Source organism: Micromesistius poutassou (genome assembly GCF_964030765.1).
Source record: "Micromesistius poutassou genome assembly, chromosome: 20".
NCBI classification, from domain to species: Eukaryota; Metazoa; Chordata; class Actinopteri; order Gadiformes; family Gadidae; genus Micromesistius; species Micromesistius poutassou.
This window is the reverse complement of record NC_140290.1, coordinates 745,805-771,312: the sequence shown is the minus strand read 5'-3', so window position 1 is coordinate 771,312 and position 25,508 is coordinate 745,805. Positions and strand designations below refer to the sequence as shown.

General features: G+C 41.0%; 2 protein-coding genes across 5 annotated transcripts in view; both read left to right on the top strand.

Annotated features, from left to right (window-relative positions):
- LOC311365479 (CMP-N-acetylneuraminate-beta-galactosamide-alpha-2,3-sialyltransferase 1-like) overlaps nt 1-6,561 on the top strand; it is a gene marked incomplete at its 5' end in the record, with an annotated part of 37,257 nt that extends 30,696 nt beyond the window's left edge. The window contains one exon of the mRNA XM_084485027.1: nt 6,384-6,561. Coding sequence (XP_084341153.1) covers nt 6,384-6,417 — 34 coding nt within the window. The 3' untranslated portion in view covers nt 6,418-6,561. The remainder of the gene's footprint in view (nt 1-6,383) is intronic.
- Nucleotides 6,445-25,341, top strand: LOC311365480 (uncharacterized protein). 4 transcript variants are annotated; one of them, XM_084485030.1, is made up of 13 exons: nt 6,445-6,544; nt 21,368-21,400; nt 21,495-21,579; nt 21,677-21,742; nt 22,225-22,295; nt 22,393-22,700; nt 23,177-23,235; nt 23,497-23,541; nt 23,656-23,716; nt 23,814-23,865; nt 23,950-24,010; nt 24,238-24,284; nt 24,499-25,341. In XM_084485030.1, exons 7-12 carry the CDS (start codon nt 23,221-23,223, stop codon nt 24,256-24,258), a joined length of 255 nt encoding a protein of 84 aa, XP_084341156.1. In that variant the 5' UTR covers nt 6,445-6,544; nt 21,368-21,400; nt 21,495-21,579; nt 21,677-21,742; nt 22,225-22,295; nt 22,393-22,700; nt 23,177-23,220; the 3' UTR covers nt 24,259-24,284; nt 24,499-25,341. The 4 variants fall into 4 exon arrangements, with proteins under 4 accessions (XP_084341156.1, XP_084341155.1, XP_084341157.1 ...); XM_084485029.1 differs by lacking the exon at nt 23,177-23,235; XM_084485031.1 differs by having other exon boundaries at nt 22,393-23,235; nt 24,503-25,341.
- Nucleotides 25,342-25,508: the final 167 nt, after the last annotated feature.

Genomic DNA, 25,508 nt, shown 5'->3' with positions numbered 1-25,508 from the left:
AGCTGTTCATGCAAAATATAGTAGATTCAATCCCTTGGGGGATCAGAGGTAGGGTGAATGGCTATGTCCAACTTTTGGTGGACCCAGGAACCCGGGAGGCCTGGATAGACGAATTGATGGAGGCCTACAATCGAAGCTATCGATCATCTGAGGACTCAGATGATTCTGAGGGACCCCATGAGGGAGACCCATATACAAATAAAACACGGCGATCAACAGGCTTCGCAGGTTACAACCCCAAACGGCCCACTACTCTAAGGAGAAGGTCAGGTACACCTGCCCCAACCCCACGATACAGGGATGAAGCCCCGGCTGCCATGAATACCGCCCCCCCGAGAATCGGGAGCCAACCAGACCCCCCTACTGTGGCACAAAGGAGAAAGTCCCTCCCAAGATCCGCCCCGGAGCCCGAACCAGAAATGGAGAACCAGGAGGAGGAGGAGGAGACAGAGGACGAGTACCACCCCTATAGGCCCCCTGCTGCGAGACAAAGAAGTCTCAGGGATATAAGTGTAGGGAACTAGATGCAAGCAAATACCCCTGTGGGAGGGAAACTATCTGCAGAAGTGTGGAGCGCCCACTGATGCAACACCCCCTCTATACAGAGTTTGAACAAGTCCCAGCTCCACCCACCACAGAGCAATGGGAACCACTGTGGTACGACCCCTCACCCAGGGAACGACAGTTAGTCAGAATAGCCCCTACCGCAAACCAGGTATGCGCCTACCCAGGGATCACTGTCCCCTGGAAAAACGCTTTCCTCGGAAGCGGTTATGATGCCTTTAGGCAAGGGTGCATAAATAGGGATGAAAGTGTAATGGCTTTTGCAGAAAAAGAGTGGAATAAGAGAACCGAAACTAATGTAGCCGCAGCCCCTCCTATCCAGGGACCTAACACATTAGGAAGGCCCCTAGGGCCAGAAATAACCCCCAACCGGGATCAAAACCCGTTCAGGGACTATGGACACAGTGGACCTGTGCCCTTTGTAGGTTATGATCAGAGAGAAATGAGGCGGCCAGGACCACAACACCAGGCCTTGGGATCCTACCCTCCCCGTTGCCCCCCGTCAAATGAAAAAAGATACTACGGTACCCATCCAACACAGGAAACCCAGTCAGCTCCACCCAGAGTGAGGGAGTATTACACTCCCAGGACAGGCCCTAGTGGGGATCTAACGGGTGCAACGCCCCCACCCCCTGCCACGCACCCAACCACTGACCCAATATCCATGAAGGAGTTGATGAAACTCCTGCCTCATAGGCAACTCAAGGAAAGCCCGGCGGCTTTCGTAAAAAAGCTCATTAAGTCAGGGGCAAGCCTGGCCCAACTCAATACACCCTCCTGTAGACTTAGGTTGCAAATGACAGAAGGGATAAAACTCCCGGAAGGACAGACAGTGGCCGAATGGCTTGGAAATTGTACCACAATGCCTGGAGAAAACTCTATTGACGAGATGGTCAGATTAGAGGCCCAGAAGATAAGAGAGGGCATGGGGACCACCGGTACGGCAATAAACAATCTTTTGGACGAAGGGGCCTCAGAGATTCACATAGAGAGACTCTGCCTCGCAATCCCTGGAGGGAATAGACTAGCCTCCGGGTGGAAAAACTGGTCTCAAAAAGAGAGATCATCAGAATTAACCATCTATGACACTTCCAATCAAACAGACCCACACCCCAGAGTTCTCCCCGAGCAGGCAACCCGGTATCACGCGATTTCGTGCTCATGCGCACAAACGTTAATCTATTGAATCGTGTCCCAGAGCACGATTGAAGAACGAAATGTTAACCCATGCGTTTTCGATCGGAGCGTTTCTAATATAAATAATATAAATAATAATAATATAAACATGTAAGGTCTATATATATATATATATATATATATACATGGGCGTCAGCATAATATAATTGGGGGGGGACACGTCCCCCCCACCCTTGAAGAAAAGTTGTTTCGACCCCCCCACATTTGCCATCAAAAATACTAGTGCATGACTGGTCTACTAGCGTTCTTTCCATCGCTTCACAATCAAATCCGTTCCACTTTATCAGTAGGGGGTTAGCGTTTTTCTTTACCCATATAAATAGAAATCCACTCCGCGTTTTTCTGTTTTTTTAACACACAACGCAGCATCACGCACGCATTCAAAACACGCACGAAGCCGACCGAAGCAAGCCTATGTTGAGAGTCGGATCAACGACAGCGACACGATCTGGACATAAGGACTTTTTTTTCGAAGAAGAGGAAAGTAAGCCAGAGTTGCCCAAGTTTTCCATTGAATGGCCAAACAGCTAAATTACGTTCTTCCATGGCCAAACACAGCCAGCTTTTCTGATAAGAATGTTAGCACCCTTATGAGACATTCTCTGGCATTAGCAATATTCAAAGTCACAAATATCAAATATTCGTGCCTAATAGCCTACTTTGTTGTATAAAAAACCTAGCCTATATATCATCAAGACATGTAAACGTTTTCAATGGCTGTTTATATATATATATATATATATATATATATATATATATTGTGACATTTTTTAATTGTAATATTCCCTAGCGATACATTTTTACTGTAATACTCTCACATAGCCATATCCAGTAGCACCAAGCATAGTTTAGAGGTAATTTCCCCTCCTAATCGCCTGAGGGCAGCACTGAACACATTTGACAAAGTTATAAAACATTTACACTAGGGGCAGCAACGGACACACACAGGAAGTGAGAAAACCCAAAGAAGAACACCTGGGATACATAAACTCAGACTCCGCCTTTGGAAGGGAGAATCTCTCAGCGGCGTATCCTGCATGCTAAGCTCTGAGACGCTCCGCGCGTGTTATTTACGATCCCTCTCCTTTTGTTTCATAGACGATAGACAATAGACCAATAACCTTAACCAAATAAAGTGAGTTAAAAGTGATCCTGTCTCGGCAGCCTTTCCTGGACCAAAATCCACAACAATATATAGGCCCTATATATATAATAATAATAATAAAATATATATATATAAATAACATAATAGTAGTCAGTAATTCTAGACCATGCCAGCTCCAAGGAAAATCAATGAAAGAGGGAGATCATTTTAAATCTAAAAACATGGTAAAATGCACCAGAATGCGGGAAATTGCATCTACTTCTTTCAAAATTTTTCTGGGGGAGGACCACCAGACCCCCCGTCAAAATTTGTCCCCCCCACTCTCAAAAAGCTGATGACGCCCTTGGGTGGAAGACATCACTAAGAGCATAATGCTCCGATGAGTCAGTTAGTGGGTGGCCATTTTTGTCTTCTGGCACCTTGGTGTTCTTCAACCAAGGCATATGAACTATAAGCTTGCCGTCTGATGCCTGCTTAATGTTCTCCACAGTTGGCTCCAATAACCTCCTCTGAAATGGTCGGTTGGCCTGCAATGCTAATCCCCTCGCGTAGTCATATATTGAAATGTTTGGGAAGTGTTTCCATGACAGCAGCATATCAGCATAATCGCGTGGGCTCTCTGCTCTGAGATTGAATTTTACAGAATACACAACGCCACACGGACAAGTGATGACAGCCAAGCCACCTATAAGACATCAGAAATGATAGAAACAATATTCATCTTTGCGGTCCGAAAAAATGCCCAATATACATAACTCAATGATAAAGCTGTTCATTTACTCATTTACACAAAACAAAATTATTGACAGTTTAAATAAAACAAGTATTGCATTCACATATTCTTTCACTCACCAGAAGCCCCCCACAAGACTTTGTTGTAAGTAACCCTATTGGACATTTTTTGCTGTAGTCGGATCACAAGGTCGGTCTTTGAGCCCTTGTTATCCAACCCACAGGCTTTGCAAAGAGCCCTTACTTCCTCTACCTGTTGCATTTTTTACAATTTATTATTGAGAAATTATGTTTTGTGTCACAGAAAATACATATATTTAGTTAAGTTGTTTCACATCAAACTTACCTTCAGGTTTAATACTTCGTCAACCAGGCGCGCCTCAGTTATTAGCTGATCATCAGCCTCAGTGCTTTCCAGTTTGGGTGTATGTAACTTCTCAAACTCAGTGTTCAGGACATGTGCTAAGCATCTGGTTTGGGGACCGATTCATGGTGCCCAGTGGTAGTAGCTCGGGGCAACACCAAAGGGGTTATTCTGACCTACTATTTAAATAGTTGTGTAAAGCAATTTGTTTAGAAAATGATTTCACTTAATCTCAAACAGAGACATATCCTAAAAAAGATTATTATTCTTAAAAGCTGGTTTGACTTTGTTCATGACTTACATGGAATTAAACCTCTGCTGAGCATTTCTCTGGTCAAAGCATCCCAGAACTGTTCGATGTCTACATGACCGTCATAGTTTTCTGGTGGGCTTTCAATGTCACTGACTGGTAAAAAAGATATATATGTTGTTGTTGTACATCAACATGAACAAAATAAATCATGGGACCATGCTGCTACAAAATAATTATAATGTGTCCACTACATTATAGTTACAATATTGTTGAGATCACAGTAATTTAGAGAAAGGCGCCATTGTGAAAGTGTTGAGTCAGTGAATACATTTTGTGAAACAACATTTTATCAAGCTCACCTGGCATATTAAATACCCCTTTCTTGTGAAGATCCATTACTATAACCAATGGATTGTATCCACAGGATATATATGCATCCATGTATTCATGATTGATTAAAGCCTCAAAGTGTAAATATGCCTGCAGAACCCTGTCCTTGTTCGGGAAGGAAATCTTTTCAGTAGCTTCAAAAGTGTCAAGTGTCACTGTCACTGACAGCAGTGTCACTGACAGCAGTGTGTGTCTGTAAAAATGGTGAGAAATTGAATTAATCATTTAACAATTCAAACATCTTTATTTTAAGATACTTTTGTTATTGAGTCACATCTTAGGTCAGCCCTGAAACACTACAGCTTGTGAAAATAAACAATACTTATTAACAGTTTTAATAGTTTGTGTAATTCTTGTCCTATGTTGCTGATAAAATAGACTCATCCATATTTCATTCTATTTTCATATTTCATTCATTCTCATCCATAATTATGTGAGGTGACTATGGCAAGAGAGAGTATAAGGTCATAATAAGGACAATATTAACAGAATGGTCTAATTTTCAACTGTATCATAGTTTATGTATTTCAGTTAACACAAAATATACAGTGTAATGTGGTTTCACCTGTATTGCATTACGTAACAACACGCACAAGGATCAGATGGTCGTCAAAATTGTGGACACCATCCTCCCACTCCTGCAACCTGTACACCGTGCTGCAATTCAGGCATAATTTCCTGTAGGTTGATATTCCTTAAAAGAAAATGTAATACCACAATTGTTAAATATTTTATGCATTCCTTCTCAGACCAGTACAGAATATTATTTTACTGTTAATTTAATGTGGCATCATGATTTGTGGCTGACAAAATCCTCCCTTTAGAGGTTATCAGTACAGGGTCACTGAGCATGCAATCACATTCCTTACATCTGGTTTCTTTTGGAATCAAATGCCTTGGAAAGCTATTCAACACATGGGCATCTCTGCTCTATTGTATGAGAGTCTGTGGTAGTTCAGCAGGGAGTTTTTTATTCTCCACAATGTACATTCTTTCTACACCTTTGTCCCTTGGTGGATAGTTTCCCTCTTCCTGCTGACTGACGTCCTGCTCTGAAGTCAGTTGTGGTGGTAGGGTTCCCTCTGAATCTGTGAACTTCTGTCTCTTAAACAGGTGCCTTTTTGTTTCAAAAAGGTGCCATTTACCTATGGCTTTGTGTTGGCATGACTGCTTTGGTTTGGCGCAAGGACAATGCCAACTATTTTTTCTGCTGTCATATGCTACAATGGTCCTTTCAAGCCTGCTATAGTAGGACACCTTGGGCCCGTTCACAGAAATGTGATATTTGGCTGGTGGTCCACCGACTGTAAGCTCCAAAGACAGGGGCCTTCAGCATCTGCCTCCTTTTGCTGCTGTATGAGGTTTGCTTTCCGCTCCTCTCCAAACCGTTTGTTTTCAACCATCTTAACTAAGGATTCCTCTAATAAAACAGGAACTTTGCTTTCTGATCGTGGGCAGTATGACAGTGACCTCAGATGATGGCATTCAAAGGGTTAGATCCCAGATCGTACAGAAAATTCAGCATTCAGTTGGCATTGTTTTAACTCACATACGATTTTCTGTGTAAGTCCCCATGTTTTTTTTTATTACGTGTATGGGTGTTGCTGGACCATGAAACGACTTTTCAACTGCAAACACACCATTTTTTGGATCAATGTCTTTCTTTTGAAACAACCTCAAAACAATCTACATGCTTTGGCGTAAGTGTGCCTTGTAGTTTTTCAGATTTAACTGCAGGTTGCAGTGTGAACAAGTAACCTTTGCTGTTTGTTTCACAGGAGGGGCCACTGGGGGAACTGGAGGGGCCACTGAGGTGACCGGAGGGACTACTGAGGTGACTGGAGGGACCACTGAGGTGACCGGAGGGACCACTGAGGTGACTGGAGGGACCACTGAGGTGACCGGAGGGACCACTGAGGTGACTGGAGGGACCACTGAGGTCTCGTGAGATGCCAGGTGCTTTAAGAGCTGTGTTCTGTTAATTGTAATTGCGAAATTACAACAATGAAAGTGCGTATTCTTCCTGCAAACTAAACCACACTTTATTATTTATATTTTCAGGGCTCTCGCCATCGAGTATTACACTGACGTGTCTCTAAAAGTAAAAGAAAACAAGCATAAACATAAAAAGCTTTGTTATTAAAAAAGCATAAATATAGCAATATGAATTTTATTTGATTTATATAGAATTGTTTAATGTGAAATGATACAATTAGGCCTAGGTAGGCTATTAATTGAAAGCAAATGAAAAGTCAAACCGATAAGATAAACACACTTGGGGACCTATTTATTCTTATTTTTCATTTAAATATATCAAGCATTTTGCAATATAAACACTTGACACAGAGCTGACACATTTGATAACAAATATTATGAAAAGGTTAAGCTCACTTACTTCATTGAATGAAGCTAACCAAAATGCGGGCTGCAGTCAGGGGCTTCTCAGTCAAGTACCCCTGACTGCGTGGTATTTTAATTTAGCAAAAAGTAAATACACCACGGCATGAATATTACAAAATATATTAAGCATTTTGACAGTCTCACTTACTTGCATGGTTTATGTGTCAACAGCAAAAGACCGTTCCTTCTTTCTTCTTTCATAAGTGATGACAATACTGTAGGCCTAAATGTTTCTGAACGTTTCTGACCTGAAATTAATCGGAAAGTCTGAAACAGGAAACTCTGCCCACATTGAGCACTGCCTCAATGTGGGCGGAGTTCCCTGTTGACTCCGCCCACATTGAGCGTCTGCGGGCTGCAGTCAGGGGCTTCTCGCATCCCCAGACCAGTGGCGGAGCCACGTGGTGGTCAGGGGTGGCCGTGGCCACCATTGGTCAAACTTCGGCCACCACGCTGGCCACCCCTACGACGGGCCAAAAAAAACAAAAAACGGAACGCTACTTTCCCTTTCCCTAACCCTTCCCTTACGGACGCATTTTACTGCAACACAAAACAGGAGCTTCCAATGCGTGTGCTGGATCCCACATGGATGGATGGAACTCTAGAGGCTTTATTATAACACGTGTGGAGGAGGTTTCGGCCTCCAAATGGCTGGCTTTGTATTGTCTGTGGTGATTACTCACATTTGATGCAAATTGAATGATGTACAATTTTTAAGCTCACCCCACACTACAAGAGAAATGTCCCGATATCCGGCCCGATTTGCCCCTTACGACAATCGGGGTGGCGTTCCCATGGCAGCCGAATCTGGACGAAAATCGGCCAAGATTATCCTGTCTGCCGTAGTGTTCTAAGATATAATCTCATCAACTCCAAGAGCACCCGATCGCAAAATCTGGGTTATCCAACATGATAGATATTTTCGGAATGTTGAGTGAAGGGCAATTTCCACCAGAACCGTCACGGAACTGTCACGGAAGCGGCACGGCACAAAACCGTCAGTACTTTGTTTTAAAGTTGCCGGTTCGCAGCCGTGTCTCAGAACACTTCTACAGCCATTCAGTTTGCATTTGCTCATGAATATTCATGAGCTCACATCGACCCCTATGCAATTCACTAATGGTAATATTATATAGTCTATCTATGGTATCAATAGCAAATCAGTGTCACCTTGCTAATGGTTGAATACTACAACAATAACGATGTAGGATTTGCAGACTCACAGACAGCATTACTTATTTTAATCTAAAAGCCTTTTGAAAACAGTCCAACACACTACGGTTCAAATTCACCCAAGGCTGAATTAAAAGTAGGCCTACATGTTTTTCTAAATGTTGGTCATCAACGAGGTTGTAGTAAATTCGGGCACATCTGTCAAAATAAATGTTTTTTTCTTCTGACGTGTTTATGATCTTTATTCATTAATTCCGCCGCGGCTGAACTGACGCGGATATTCTCTGATATTATGTAAGCATAAGCACCGTGGAAACAACTGCTGTCAAAAGACGCTGATCCATTTTCACTGTTGACGCGAGTTGCTCTAGTAGTCTCGTGCTGGATGACGTAGCCTCCACGGCCCTGCAGTGTGCAATTATTGGACAAGATTGTCTTATAGTGTGTGGTGTTCCATCTTGTGTTCGAATCTCATGTATTTGTATTTATGATCGGAGAGCAACAAATGGGCTGAGATTCTCTATATGTGTGTGATGTACATCCGACTCAAAAATCGCATAAGATTAAAAAATCTTGTAGTGTGGGGCAGCCTTCTTGGTAAATAAATACATCAATTAATTTATTTCTGACTCTTTGGCTTACAGTGATTTTGTCCTAGGAGAAATGAGACACTAAAAGAATGGACTTATTTTCTCTAGATGGGTATGTTTAAGTTAACTGCATCGATCTAGTAAAATGGGACTGGGGACTGGGACTACTAGAATAGTTAGAATAAACTAGTACAGTTTTTTCTGCTGTTAACCATGTAATTGGTATGAAAAGGCCTAATACTATCAGGTAAAGCTGACTTTAGATGCTAAATGAAAACAATCATGTTTCTGATTTATGTGGCCACCACTATGTGAATTATGGTCCCAGCCTGGCCACCCCTATGAAATTATTCTGGCTCCGCCACTGCCCCAGACCAACATGCAATCTATGATTGAGCTTGGTCTGGCAATACCCAATGATCCTCTGTTTGTGCTTACAATGATCGTCACATTAATTAATTTTTTTTTGTAACTTAAATTTTTATTGGCAGTTTTACAAATGACAGATAATCACAGTTTCATTGCAACCATAATAATACAGACAACAAAATAACTAAACAGAAATAATAATAATGTAATAACAATGATAATAAAAAATAAAAAATAAAATGACAGTGTGACATGTGGGCTACTCCTTATTCAAACAACATCTCTTGCAGGTTTCATGGTCATGCGGCGTCCTATAAACGTTACATTTGTTCCTCTCTCTTGTACTCAATCCATTTTACCCATCTCGAGTCAAGCTTCCCCCCTTGCACCCTCAGTATAAACGTGAACCTTTCCATATCGTATATTTCCTCTACAGCACTTAACCACTGTTCTTTTGTAGGCGGGTCAACCTTATACCATGCTCTAGTTATAGCTTTCCGACTAGCGACAAGCAAGATCCTGACCAGATACAAATCCCCAGCTTGTATGTTTATCTCCGTCAGATTTCCCAAGTATAGCACCAATCCAGTCATAGGCACTTCATAACCCAAAATCTTCTTCAATATCCCCCATATTTCTTCCCAGTACACCTTCAACTTGGGGCACTTCCAAAATATGTGTGTATGGTCAGCCCCAACCTGGCCACAGTGTCTCCAGCAGTCATTATGTTCTGGTGCATACCTCCCCTTCACTTTTGGTGTTATGAAGAACCGGATGACATTCTTCCAACCAAACTCCCTCCACAACCGCGAAGCCGTGGCCGAGTGCTGAATCCTACATACATTTTCCCATTCCTCCTCGGTCATCTCTATCTCCAATTCTCTATCCCACTTGTCCTTTATATAATTCGTTGAGTTACCCCTGTTCTCATGCAGTGCTTGGTATAAAGCTGAAATGGCCCTCACTTTCTTCCCTTCATATGCATTAACCACCAATTGAATCAGCGGGTTCCATCCTACAGATTTGTCTATTTTTATTTCCTTACCATAATAATCTTTCACCTGTATATACCTATAATAGTCTCCACCCCCCAAATCAAACTTGTCCTCAAGACACTGAAAGCTTTGTATCTCCCCTTTATCCATTATAGTACATATTGCCGTGATACCCCTAATCTCCCATCTCTTAAAACTCCAATCATCTTTCCCTGGTTGAAACCTACTGTCATGAGCCAGCCATCTAAGAACCTTGGTTTCCTTTTCCAGTTTATACCTCTTAATTACAGTGTTCCAGATGTCTAAAGTGAATTTGGTGATTGCATCCAATAATTTCCCCTGTGTCCTAAAAAGTTCCCTATCCCCTAACATTGTCTGGATCTGAAAGCCCTCTCTCCCTGCTAGCCCTCCAGTTTCTATGAACCTCCATCTGGCTTCATAATTTGAATCGCACCAGCATATCACCGCCCTGAGCTGCGCTGCATAATAATAATCCTCGAGATTGGGCACTGCCAAACCCCCCCTCTCTTTGGGCAACTGCATAGTCGTAAACCTAACCCTTGGTCTTTTCCCTCCCCAAATAAAACGAGATATCAATTTGTCCCACTCCCTGAATTGATTATGTGGTATCTGTATAGGCAGAGACTGGAATAGATACAGCAGTCTTGGCAGCATGTTCATTTTGACCACTTCTATCCTTGAGCTAAAATCGAGGTTGATAAGTGACCACCTTCTCAGATCCTTGTTTATTTCTTGGTTTATGCGTGGATAATTTGCATTGTATAATTTGTCTATCCCTTTCGTAATGTATACCCCCAAATATTTCATTTTATCTGAGTCCCATCTGATTTTGAAACTTTCTTTGAGCCCTTTTGGAGGTGAGTAATTCAGCGTCAAGATCTGTGTCTTCGTCACATTAATTTTATACCCTGAATAGTGTCCATATTCCTGTAGTAAGCCCATCAGAGCCGGAAAGCTTACATCTGGTTGTGTCATGTACACCAGCAGGTCGTCCGCAAACAGGCCCAATTTATGTTCTGTCCCTCTTATCTCTACTCCCCTGATGTCCCGGTGCTGTCTAATTGCTTGGGCCAAGGGCTCCATGAAAACAGCGAAGAGCGTGGGTGATAGGCAGCAGCCCTGTCGAGTCGATCGTCCTAATATAAACCTATCTGATAGACTCCCATTCACCCTCACTCTTGCGGTTGGTTCTTGGTACAATGCTTTGATGCATTTAACTGAACTATCATTGAATCCTAACTTTTCTAACACAATGAAAAGGTATGTCCAGCTTACACAGTCAAAGGCCTTTTCAGCATCTAAACTCACCAGGGCCGCACTCTCTCCTCTCCTCGGTGTCTCATCCACAATATGAATGGTCTTCCTTATGTTGTCCTGTTTGCCTTCCTCTTATAAAGCCGGCCTGGCCCTCATCCACTACATCTGGCATGAATGTCCCAAACCTCTTCAACAGTATTGAGGTGTATATTTTATAATCTACATTAAGTATGGATATCGGTCTGAAACTACTGCACAGGTCTTTGTCCTTCCCTTCTTTTGGGATCGTGGTGATGTTAGCTTCCTTCCAAGAGGGGGGAGTTTTGCCCTCCTTCATCGTATACCTTAATGATGCCATCAATATTGGGTTCAGCTCCTGCCTGAATACCTTATAAAACTCAGATGGAAATCCATCGCTACCTGCCGACTTGCCATTTTTAAGCCTACTTATTGGTTCCTCTAATTCCTCTTCTGTTATATCAGAGGTCAGGCGGTCATTCTGTATTCGTCCTATTGATGGCAGTTCCAGACCATCTAAAAATTCCTTCATCTTATCTGGCTCTGCTGCTGTGGGTTGTGTGTATAATGCTTTATAATAATCGACAAAGACCCTCTCTATGTCCTCTGGTTCTCTTACTAGCTCATCAGTCGTGGGATCCCTAATTTTATGTACAGTGTTTAACTTTTGTTGCATCCTTATCCGTCTGGCTAATAATTTACTTGCTTTCGGCCCTCCCTCATAATAAGACTGCTTCACAAATCTGGCCTTCTTCTCTATTTCTGTCAATAGTAACTGATCAATCTTCCCTCTTACTTCCTTAACCCTGTCTAGCGTCTCGATGGTATTCAGTTCTTGGTGATGTTCCTCTAGTTTTTTAAGTTGCCCGATTAAGTTTTGATAGAGTTCCAGTCTGACTCGTTTGAGGAGAGATGCTTGTGCTATTAACTTCCCTCTTATTACTGATTTTAGTGCGTCCCACAAAATAGTCGGGTCCACTTCTCCATTATCATTCTCCTCTCTGTATCTAATTATATCTCGCCTTATCCCTTCTACCAAATCCTTATTGTTTAATAGTCCTACATTCATTCTCCACTCAGTCTTCCTCCTCCTGTTGTTCAAGTCCACCGTCAGGTATATAGCACTATGGTCGGATAGGTCCGTTACCCCTATTCTGCAGTCCTCCACCCTGTGTCGGTCCCCTGCCGTCATAAAAAAGTAGTCAATCCTGGAGTAGGTTGAATATCGGTGCGAGTAATGAGTGTAATCCCTGTCTAATAAGTGCATATCCCTCCACACATCCACAATTCCTAGTTCTGACAGTTGTATGTTTACGTACCTACTGATACGTGCCCTACTCCTGTTGGTACTTGTGGTGTCTAATTTATGATCGAGTACCACATTGAAGTCCCCTGCGCAGATAAGAGTACCTTCTGTTTCCTCTGCTATGATATCGAATATAGTCTCAAAGAATTTCCTATCACTATCTGGTGGTGCATAGATATTGAGTAACATGACCATTTGCCCTTCCATCTTACCTTTAACCATCACATACCTCCCCTCCTTATCGCATATCTCCTTAGCTATGTCAAATTTCACAGAATTCTTGATTAAAGTGGCCACTCCTCTCCTATTGGTCTGTTTGAATGAGCTGTGGAATGTATTATCATATCCAAACCGTTTTAATTTGTCGTGCTCTTGTGATGACAAGTGAGTTTCTTGCAGAAATATGACCACGGACCCCTCCTTCCTAAATTTTGCCAATACCTTAGCCCTTTTGACCGGGTTGTTCATTCCATTAACATTCAAAGACACCATTTGCAGACCCCTATCCATTGTACAGCTCCTCAGAGTGCCCTTCATCAGCTCCCCACATGTCAAGAGTCACACACAATAAATCAGCAGAAACCGCTAAACTAAACAAACAAAAACAAAAGAACAAGGTTCGGTCTCCCAAGGTAAACGGGGTTTTAAAAACTATTCCCCTTCTCCCTGTTGGAGGGCAGGGGGTAAAACCATCCCTAGTGAATGGGCCCCCCCTAGTGGCGAAGACGTCCAATGCTATGGGTCTCCCAAGCTCACTAAAATTGTCCAACATTTCCATATACTAAACAGAAACTCCGTATCTCCCGGTCAAAACTTGTTTCAGAGTTACATTTATCAAATAGTCTGAACATTGCGGGCAACAAAACCAGATCAAATAACATTGAGGTTAACCATAAGAAAATACCCCTTGCACTCAGTTGTAGGCCAATTAACCTTTGTGTTAATCGCTTGGTGTCCTTTATATATGTTATCCTACAAAATAAAATGTGCACTTGCGATCTACAATCCTTTTCCTACTCACCCATAAAAGCCTAGAGTCGAAGATGGCAAGATGGTATGTCATGTTCTTTCTCAGTGTTAGTTCCAAGTGACATCAATGGACACATAAATCGCGCTCCCATTCCGTCCCTCATTATTCATCCTCAGTTCGGGTCCCTCGTTGTTCGCGTACCGGGGCGATCTCCGCACTCTCGTCTCCCGACCCTGGTCCACTTGCGTATTGCCCCGGCTCTCTGCAGCAGCGTAGGTCCTTCCTCTCCCCGAACAGGTACCTCCAATCCTCTCTGTCGCATCGCCCTGGCTGCCTCCTGTGGGTTGTCGTAGACCTTGGTTCCGTCGCTCCAGTGGATCCTCAGCGTGGCCATGGGTGATTGGAAACGGAGACCTTTTTCCTTGAGAATCCTTTTAAGACCGGCGTAGTCCCGACGCTTAGCTGCTATCTCCGTAGAATAATCATGATCGAATGTCACTCGTTGCCCGGCCACCTGCACGCTCTTCTTCCACGCCGTCTTGAGGACGTTCTCTTTGATATCAAAGCTCAGAAAGTTCACAATGATTGCTCTCGCTGGTTTGTTTTCAGCTGGTTTGGGGGCCGGTGCCCTGTGTGCTCTCTGGATCTGTAGCTCCTCGCCACCAGGTACATCTAGCTCCTTGCGAATTAGTTCGTCGATGTATTTTTTGGCCGAGTCCCCCTCTAGCCCTTCTTTCACTCCCCAGATACGGAGCGTGGTAAAGTTGATTTTATATTGGACGTTGGATATTCAACACATTCGAAAAATCTATTTAGCACTGGCGTCGATGGACGCATTTGTGTCAAACCAACTTTGATGTGTTAATAGGCTACAAGGCCTGCCTATATAACACAAAGCTTCTTTTGTCAAAAAAAAACATATTTTGATTTTATACCATTTTTATGTTGATAAATGCTTTAAATCTATTATGCGGCTTCACTTTTTGACTTACCCATGTCAAAACACATAGGGTTAACTCGGCTCACTCCCCTACACATAACACAAAGCTTCTTTTCTCCAAAAAAACATCCTTTGATTTCATACAATTTTTAAATGTTAAATGCTATAAATCTATTATGCCGCTTGGCCTTTTGACCTACCCACTTCAAAATACATCTGATGAACCCATCTAACTGCCCCACACATAACACAAAGCTTATTTTTTTTCCAAAAACACACATTTTGATTTTATACAATTTTTTTATTGTTAAAAAAGGCTATGAATCTATTATGCAGCTTGGCCTTTTCACCTACCCATATCAAAACACATCTGGTGAACTCAGCTAACTGCCCCACACATGACACAAAGCTTATTTTTTCCAAAAACCCACCCTTTGATTTTATAAAAAAAAATTAATGTTAAAAAAGGCTATGAATCTATTATGCGGCTTGGCCTTTTCACCTACCTATATCAAAACACATCTGGTGAACTCATCTAACTGCCACACACATTACACAAAGCTTCTTTTTTCCGAAAACCCACCCTTTGATTTTATACCATTTTTTTAATTAAAAAAGACTATGAATCTATTATGCGGCTTGGCCTTTTCACCTACCTATATCAAACCTCATCTGGTGAACTCAGCTAACTGCCCCACACATAACACAAAGCTTTTTTTTTCCAAAAACCCACCCTTTGATTTTATACCTTTTTTTTTTTATTAAAAAAGGCTATGAATCTATTATGCGGCTTGGCCTTTTGACCTACCCATATCAAAACACATCTGATGAACACAGCTAACTGCCCCACACATAACACAAAGCTTATTTTTTCCAAAAACCCAGCTTTTGATTTTATAAATATATTTTTATGTTAAAAAAGGCTATGAATCTATTATGCGGCTTGGCCTTTTCACCTACCTATATCAAAACTCATCTGGTGAACTCAGCTAACTGCCCCACACATAACACAAAGCTTCTTTTTTCCAAAAACCCACCCTTTGATTTTATACCATTTTTTTAATGTTAAAAAAGGCTATGAAGCTATTATGCGGCTGGGCCTTTTCACCTACCCACTTCAAAATACTTCTGATGAACCCAGCTAACTTCCCCACACATAACACAAAGCTTCTTTTTTCCAAAAACCCACCCTTTGATTTTATACCATTTTTTTTTTTATTAAAAAAGGCTATAAATCTATTATGCGACTTAGTCTTTTCACCTACCCATATAAAAACACATCTGGTGAACTCAGCTAACTTCCCCACACATAACACAAAGCTTCTTTTTTCCAAAAACCCACCTTTTGATTTTATACTATTTTAATTATGTTAAAAAAGGCTATAAATCTATTATGCGGCTTGACCTTTTGACCTACACATGTTAAAACACATGTGGTGAACTCAGCAAACTGTCCTACACATAATACAAAGTTTAATTTCTCAAAAAACCCACCGTCTGATTTTATATATATTATTAATGTAAAAAAAAATACTTTAAATTCTTTAAATCTATTATGCGGCTTGGCCTTTTGACCTACCCATATCAAAACACGTCTGGTGAACTCAGCTAACTTCCCCACACATAACACAAAGCTTCTTTTTTCCAAAAACCCACCTTTTGATTTTATACTATTTAAATTATGTTAAAAAAGGCTATAAATCTATTATGCGGCTTGACCTTTTGACCTACACATGTTAAAACACATGTGGTGAACTCAGCAAACTGTCCTACACATAACGCAAAGTTTAATTTCTCAAAAAACCCACCGTTTGATTTAATATATATTTTTAATGTTAAAAAAATGCTTTAAATGCTTTAAATCTATTATGCGGCTTGGCCTTTTCACCTACACATGTCATAACACATCCGATGAACAAAGAAAGGTACCCTCTGCATGATAAAAAGCAAACACTCCTGTGTTCCATGTTCCTCACCATCAAAATTGGTAACAGTTCTTTGTTTTTGTCTTTTTGTATTTGTCTTCAGGTTAAACAGTCTGATTAGCTAGATCAACATTAACCTTTAAGAACGTGGGTTTTTCATTTTTCCAACGTACTCAGCTGGGTGTTTTTTTTTGGGCTGTGCTGAATATTCTACAGGAAAAACTCTACAGTAACATTCTACAACCATTGTTGAAGTAGCCATGAAATAAATATGCTAGCCAACATGACGCCCTGTTTTGATTTGAAATATTATTACTATTATTTGAAATATTATAGTCTTAAGACTACCTACAAATTAACAAGTGGTCCTGTCGCAACTGCATAACGTCATGACGTTCACGTCATGAACATCAGTGAAAGGATACGGGTGGTGACAACCAGCTGCGCGTGAAATTTTGACCTCGAAATTACCTCAGTCTGATTTGTGTAGGACAGTTAGCTGTCCTACACACATGTTAAACCACATGTGTTTAACATGTGTAGGTCAAAAGGTCAAGCCGCATAATAAATTTATAGCATTTAACATTTAAAAATTGTATAAAATCAAAGGATGTTTTTTTGGTGAAAAGAAGCGGTGTTGAAAAGAAGTGGTGTTATGTGTGGGGCAGTTAGCTGGGTTCACCAGATGTGTTTTGATATGGGTAGGTGAAAAGACCAAGCCGCATAATAGATTTATAGCCTTTTTACAAAAAAGAAATTGTATAAAATCAAAGGGTGGGTTTTTGGAAAAAATAAGCTTTGTGTTATGTGTGGGGCAGTTAGCTGTGTTCATCAGATGTCTTTTGATATGGGTAGGTGAAAAGGCCAAGCCGCATAATAGATTCATAGCCTTTTTTAACATTGAAAAAATTGTATAAAATCAAAATGTGTGTTTTTGGAAAAAAAAAAAGCTTTGTGTTATGTGTGGGGCAGTTAGCTGGGTTCATCAGATGTATTTTGAAGTGGGTAGGTCAAAAGGCCAAGAGGCATAATAGATTTAAAGCATTTAAAGCATTTTTTTTTACATTAAAAATATATACAAAATCAAACGGTGGGTTTTTTGAGTAATTAAACCTTGTGTTACGTGTAGGACAGTTAGCTGAGTTCACCACATGTGTTTTAACATGTGTAGGTCAAAAGGTCAAGCCGCATAATAGATTTATAGCATTTAACATTAAAAAATTGTATAAAATCAAAGGGTGTTCTTTTGGAGAAAATAAGCTTTGTGTTATGTGTAGGGCAGTGAGCTGAGTTCACCCTATGTGTTTTGACATGGGTAAGTCAAAAAGTGAAGCCGCATAATAGATTTAAAGCATTTATCAACATAAAAATGGTATAAAATCAAAAGATTTATTTTTTGACAAAATAAGCTTTGTGTTATATAGGCAGGCCTTGTATTAACACATCAAAGTTGGTTTGACACAAATGCGTCCATCGAAGCCAGTGCTAAATAGATTTTTCGAATGTGTCGAATATCCAACGTCCAATATAAAACCAACTTTACCACCCTCAGATACGGATGTTATTTCTTCTTGATCTTCCTTCAAGGTCAGTCAATTTTTCCTGGAGTTTGGATTGTTGTTCAATCAAAGTCGTGATAACGTCCTGAGCCTCGGTATTCCATTCCTCTGTCTCTCCTACACGTTCCTCTACCAGCCCCATGTCTATGGAGCTATTACTGTTGCAATATTATTTGCAAATGCGTATCTCAATCTGTGTGTGTGTATTCAGATCTGTGTGTGTGTATTCAGATCTGTGTGTGCGTATTCAGATCTGTGTGTGTGTAATATGATCTGTGTGTGTGTATTCAGATCTGTGTGTGCGTATTCAGATCTGTGTGTGTGTATTCAGACCTGTGTGTGTGTAAAAAAAATCTGTGTCTGTATTCAGATTTGCAAGTGAAGACAAATCTGCAAGTGCATGCAAAGATCTGTGAATGTGAACACAGATCTGTAAGTGTACATAGATCTGTAAATGTGTAAACCGATCTGTAAATGCGTACATAGATCTGTAAATGTCTGTCATCACTTACAACTCAGGCAGGAGCTCTCCATTGGCTGTGTTTTTACACGTGAATTTTGCAACACTTCTGCCGCGGCAGATCTGTGATCTGCAAATGTGTAGAAATGAGATTTGTCTGTGACCTCAGTGTTCCTTTGCCCTGAGCTCAGGCTCACAGGCTCACGCTGCCTGGCTGCAGTAGCAGTACCGCCTACACACCACCAGTCGGCGCGTAGCACCCAGTGATGATAAGCGTGTCACTTGGGGTCATTTCATTGCGCTCACGGTTGGCGTTGTGTCGAGTGTATGGTCGGGAGGCAATACCATGAATTCAAGAGTGTTCGCTGTAAGTACAAGTTCATGTTTCAACAGTAACTTAGTTGTCAGAAGTATTATTGCCTTCTTAAAATAAATTATCAGTAATGTTATTTGTGACAGCGTGAGCCTGTGAGCCTGAGCTCAGGGCAAAGGAACACTGAGGTCACAGACAAATCTCATTTCTACACATTTGCAGATCACAGATCTGCCGCGGCAGAAGTGTTGCAAAATTCACGTGTAAAAACACAGCCAATGGAGAGCTCCTGCCTGAGTTGTAAGTGATGACAGACATTTACAGATCTATGTACGCATTTACAGATCGGTTTACACATTTACAGATCTATGTACACTTACAGATCTGTGTTCACATTCACAGATCTTTGCATGCACTTGCAGATTTGTCTTCACTTGCAAATCTGAATACAGACACAGATTTTTTTTACACACACACAGGTCTGAATACACACACACAGATCTGAATACGCACACACAGATCTGAATACACACACACAGATCATATTACACACACACAGATCTGAATACGCACACACAGATCTGAATACACACACACAGATTGAGATACGCATTTGCAAATAATATTGCAACAGTAATAGCTCCATACATATGCTCTCAATCAAACCTGGTCGGAGCAGGTTTTGTGCAGGTTAAGTTTGGAAGATAACCCGGTTTTGCTCAGAGTAGGCTATTTAAACCCACGTTTATCGCAGCTTTTACGTGTTCGCCTATTGATATCGGAGCGCAAATAATTTGTGCAATTCACAGAGAGATTAATTAGACCACGGCTCGACATATTGTCCTTTCCGGATGACTTTTTGCTGGAGAGATATAGTTTTTCACGTGATTCTTTGATATATTTAAATAGCCTTCTCCAACCCTACATTGCAAATGTTACCAATCGTGGATCTGCCCTCAGTTCACTACAAACAATTTGCATAGCTTTCCGTTTTTTTGCGACGGGTAGCTTTTTGTACAGTGTAGGAGATGCTGAGCACATAGGCAAAGCTACCGTCTGCCGCTCCGTGCGTCTGTCTTGCGCTGAAGCGGTTGTTGCGTAACTTCATGGAGTTTCACCAACTTGCAGGTCAGCATTATCTACTTTAAGTGTTCCCAAATGGCTCCGAAATTATCCTTGTTGACTTTTCATCTGGGTGTTATATTTCAGGATTTCCTAATGTAATTGGGTGCATTGATGGCACACATCCAATGTGAGCAATACATTTCAACAGGGTGCGTTGCATTATGAACATATCATAGACCTCATATAATTGTTGTGCTTGTGCAAGATAGCTCAAAGTTTGTATTTGATCGCAGGGCAATTCGATGGGGGTCTCCTAGGAGATCGAGGGTATCAATGCCTCCCGACGCTCATCACCCCGTACCCTAATCCCGCTCCTGGACCACAGACAACATTTAACCTGGCACACAGCAGAACCCGCGTTAAGATTGAAAATACATTCTGGATATTGAAGTCCAGATTCCAATGCCTACGTGGACTAAGAGTTTGTCCGGAACGGGCATGCGATGTAATTGTTGCATGCGCCGTCCTCCACAATATAGCCACTCTGCGCAAAGAGATGCCTCCCCACTTTACCCGTTCCTCGAGGAGGAACACATTCGCAAATGTTTGTAAGGGCTGACAAAGGATGCGAGACCACATTTGCAGAAATCATTTAAATAAATAAAAATAAAAATAAAACTTTTCTTCCATAATTTTTATTCTTTAGTTGCTGAGGGAGGAAAAAGAATAATTAGTACCTTGATCGGTAAAATATGCGGCCCGTTTCGCCATTTTGATCAGGATTTCCATGATCCATACATCACGTCTTTATAGGTTTGCCGTGAACGCGCACAACCCTGTGTTAACCAACCCCGTGTTGATTGAACTAATTCATAACCGGTGCTGTGGAACCGACAGCTCTGGGTTAGTCGGCACAGGATCGGACAACCTAGAGTTCAGCGTTAACTCTGTGTTTGTTAAACCTCCGTTCTTGGAACACCCCTCTGCAGGGGACCAGAACGGCCTTTTCAAAAAGTGCAGGGGACATGTCCCCTGTGTCCCCCCCCCAAAAATTACGTCCACCACAGGACCTTCTGGACATACACAGCAGGTGAAGGGAACTACAAAGACATTGTACATATCCGTAAAGTGTGCTTAATAGTAACATATTTTGTATTTCCTTCCCTAGTTAGAGGACATCATCGATAAAAACAGAAGTCCAACTGAACACATTGCATATGTGAACAACTTAGTCCTCAGTCGATCCGATTTTTGGAGCATGGGTTTGGAATCAGAAGTGAATGGGATGATAACAATACAGAACACAATTTTAACTTTTAAAGGTTATCTATTTCATCCATGTTTGTTTGTTTATTTATTTACAGTCTCTTAATTAATTCTTTATGTTATTTTTTTTGCCAGATCCTGAACAGCTGTCTGAAAGTTATTGAGAAGGTTGTGAAACTCTTCTTAAATATGTAAACCAAATAGAATTAATACTCACAATAGATTGTTACTATAACAGATTGTTGAACTTTGTCTGTTACAGAAAGTAGCAAGTATGTTTGCTGCAAGCAAATGTTGCCACTACTTGGATTCCCCCATCATCGTTGAACCCCATGCTTCATTTGCCGGTATTTTTTAAATGATTCATTCTTTTGTTGTGTTATCTATTGTTTTGAATCAGACTGTACTCACATTATACACATGTCTATTGTTTTCCTTTACTAGGCAAATGCGGCTAGTCTGCAGTGGATAGTTCTTCCGGTCTGGTTACCTGGACATTGGAACCTTTGTGTAAGAACATTTAGTTTTGCCTTCACTTTTGTTTTGTGCCCATGAGACTTTAATTGAAGTTCATTTCTGATCATATCCTTCACAAGAAGTGAAATGTATCATAGCTTTGTTTTATTAATCACTGAATCACTTGAAAGTCCTACAACTTTAATGACGTAACTTTGAAAGTTGTACGTTTATATGTGTCTGTTTATATCTGAACACATAACATTGACAGATACTCAAGCCCCAAGCTAGGGAGATTTTCTTCGTAGATCCCCTCTGTGACACTGGGTGGAGGGATCAAAGTCGCACCGTACCATTCAGGTTTTTTAGATCCCAGTTTTATCATTGCTGGATAGTGGTAGTTCTGTTCAGTGTCATGTCACGCAAAGTTTGTTAATTCTGTTGAGCACTTTCATGTCAAGTTAAAATCACTCATGTCTAGTCTTGTCGTTCACTTCCTGTTTTATTTTGTAGTTCCCTTTTCCCTCTCGTTTCAGGCACTTCACTTCCTCCACTGTGATTGCCTCCCCGGTCCCTGATTCGTCTCACCTGTGTTCCCCTCCCTCATGTATAAATAGCCCTTGTTTCCCTTTGTCTAATGTCAGTTCGTCTTGCGTCCCATGGGTATTGTCAAGCCTCAGTATTTGCCCGTTTTTTGTGCACAGATACTTACTGCATTTAATTGGGGGGCAATGCAGGGCATCCGTGGCCTACTGGTTAAAGAGTTGGACCGGTAACCGGAGGGTGGCCGGTTCGAATCCCGACCGGTAGACAAAAATATGGACGGGGGAGTGGTTGTGCAGCACTCTCCTATGTCCTCATCCACGGATGAGGTGCCCTTGAGCAAGGCACCTGAAACCCCCACCTGCTCCCCGGGCGCTGCACTGCGGCTGCCCACTGCTCCGGGTGTTCACCGGCTCCCGGATGGGTCAAAAGCAGAGAAAGAATTTCCCCCAAAAAGGGACAATAAAGGGTAACTTAACTAAACTTAACTTTAATTGTGTTTTTGTAACCTCCTTAGTGACCTTTTGTTATAGTTTTGTATCCTCCATGAGAGCGTTTTTTGTTACCCTTTTCTAGTAAAGCGTTTTTGGTTAAAACATACTGCCGTCTTTTGAGTTTTGCTTCTGAGTCCCTGTCCCTGAGTCAAGGCGTGACATTCAGAGCACTTATCCATATTTTATTTTTAAATTATGGCTCTGTTTTACATAAATGAAATTTTTAGATACTGTACATAATTTCCAATTGGATGCGTGAAACAGAGGTATAGTTGCAACTTATCAGTGGGGCTGTTCTGACCCCATTAGGCCATATTTTTTTATTTGAATTACAGCCTGTTGGCTGATCCTGTTACAACTGTGTTCTAATATTTTATGCATGTTTAGGAGTGTTAAGATTAGCAGACAAATTGTACCGTTAAACTTACTTTCATATATACTGTGTTCACAGAAACTTGGCTCAGATATTAGCCCCTGGGCCTTGGAAGACTTACTATGGATGATCTTCAGGTTTTTTTGTTTTGAATTATTTTAGAAATAAACCATCTGATTCATCCTGCTACTAAAACATGTGTACTCTCCACACACTACAGGGTGCATCATCAACTGTGGGGTGTTTGTGTTGATGTTAAGAATATGGCTATTCAGTATATTATGGATATGTCGTATCGGGGCAACTGGGGCGGTATTTCTTCTCTTTTCAAAAATAAATGGAGTTCTTATTTTTATAAACATAAATAATATACATAAACCACTTCTCTTAATTTACAGTACACAATGTACATTGTAATGACTGGAAGGTGGGACTTTGCTGAGGTATGTGTATGAGGTATATGTACGAAAGTAATTGTATCATCACTCTTGGAGACAAGGTTTTTTGTCTATTGATTTTTGTTTGTTAACCCATTTGACTATTGTTTCTTTTGTCAGTCAAACATGAAGCAAATACGGCAATGGTGGTGCCTTGTTCTGTTGAAGACTTCCCCATGCCGTAAGTGTCTTAGATTGTGTTAAACATGTCCTTTACAGTTCTGAAATAATTTGTTTCACTGTAACAAACCAGAATTTATTCAAATGTACTCACCAAGGTCTGCAGAGGAGCTTTCAGAAAGCAGGAAGAGACAACGTGAGGAAAAACAGGTAAGTGTCATATGTGTGTTGTTGTCTTGGAGCAATTGTGAAAGACTATAGTCTTACCACCCTCCCACCACTAATACATTTCAGGATGAAGATGTCTCCACAAAAAGGGCTCGAGTTGCAACAGCCTCCAGCTCTGAAGGATCAGGTAATGTATAGACTGTTAATCTAGGTGAATCCATGTACATATATTCCTAGTATTTGTGAGATCTCATTGATTCTATTAGGCTTCTACTTCCAAATTAAATTGTATATCTCCATCATTATACAAGTTATAGCCTAGTAGTCCATGGCTGATCTATTGCACTACTACTTTCATTATTTCATTGAATTAGCCTACTCAACATTACAGACAACAATCTGTATTATTTCCAGACAAAACTGAAGACCAGATAGAGAAGAAACTGGGACCTGGGAACCTGGTATGTAATATGTGTGTAATACTGGAGGTTGTATGTATAGTCAGATAAAATAGTTCTGATGACTAGTTGAATAGTTTTTTTCATCACTGAAAACTCATCAGTAGTAGTAGTAGCCTTTGTTTGCATACCATTTTGTGTTTTTGGGAGAGTAGGATGTCAATTATTGTGTTTTTTTGTCATGTACAGACACAAATTATTTTTCTTCTTCTTCAAGGAAGATTATGTTTTCCTGAAGGACACGATTGGGGCAGCAGCATGGTGCCAGTTGCAGCAGTCCTTCACTGACAGTGTTTCTCTCCCTATGATCATTGGGATGGAAGGTGAAGAGCAGGAGGCAGCATCAAAAGAGCTGAAATCTGATGACGGCAGGGAAGAGGAAGAAACACAAAACAAGATTGAACCGTTCCTCTTCTTCTTCAAATCAAAGCATGATTACGAAATGTTCTGTGTGGAGATGTTTGATAGGAGAAACCTTAAAGTTTTCGCCTCTTTTGGGTAGAGAAAGTTTGTTCCTCTCCTGGAAACTTTCCACTACTATTTTTCTTACTTACTGTGAATATTTTCTTTCTTTATTTAGTTGATTATTTTGTTTAGTTGAATAAAAAGACTGTTGTTAGGGCTCCTGAGATTGGTGTAACTTAATGTGTGTCACCCATGTAGCTTTTCATTATGTCTATTGAGGTATTGATTTCTTGCCCTTAGATGTGGTCACTTCGTTATTCCTCATCTGTTAAGGTCATACCTTGAGGTCACAGTGGACCCTTCATAGTTCACCAAATCTTATTTTGACTCTTACTTAGGTCATAAGCAGCTGGGTCTGCAACTCTCACAGACAGCCGCGTAGGAGTTCTCTTAGATGCTGGTTTTAATTTGTGTAGATCTCAGTGTGCCTTGCTGGTATATTTATAAAAAAATAAAAAAATATTCAGAAAAATATATACCAGCCTTGCTGGTGTATTTTAACACTCACAGGACAATCATCTATGACCTCATAAGGAAACTGTTACAAGATGGCATCAGCAATCAACATAGTAGGCTACTACTTTATTATGCATTGACAAAGAAAATGCAAGTGTCAACATTAATTAAAAATAATATATACCGACTATGTTTGTTGATCTGCTGCTTTCAAAACATAACCACAACGGTGCTGCTGCGCGACGCTTCCTATTGGTGCTAGGGGCGGCATTTGACCCGCGGAAACTGCGCACCGCAGCGCTTTGG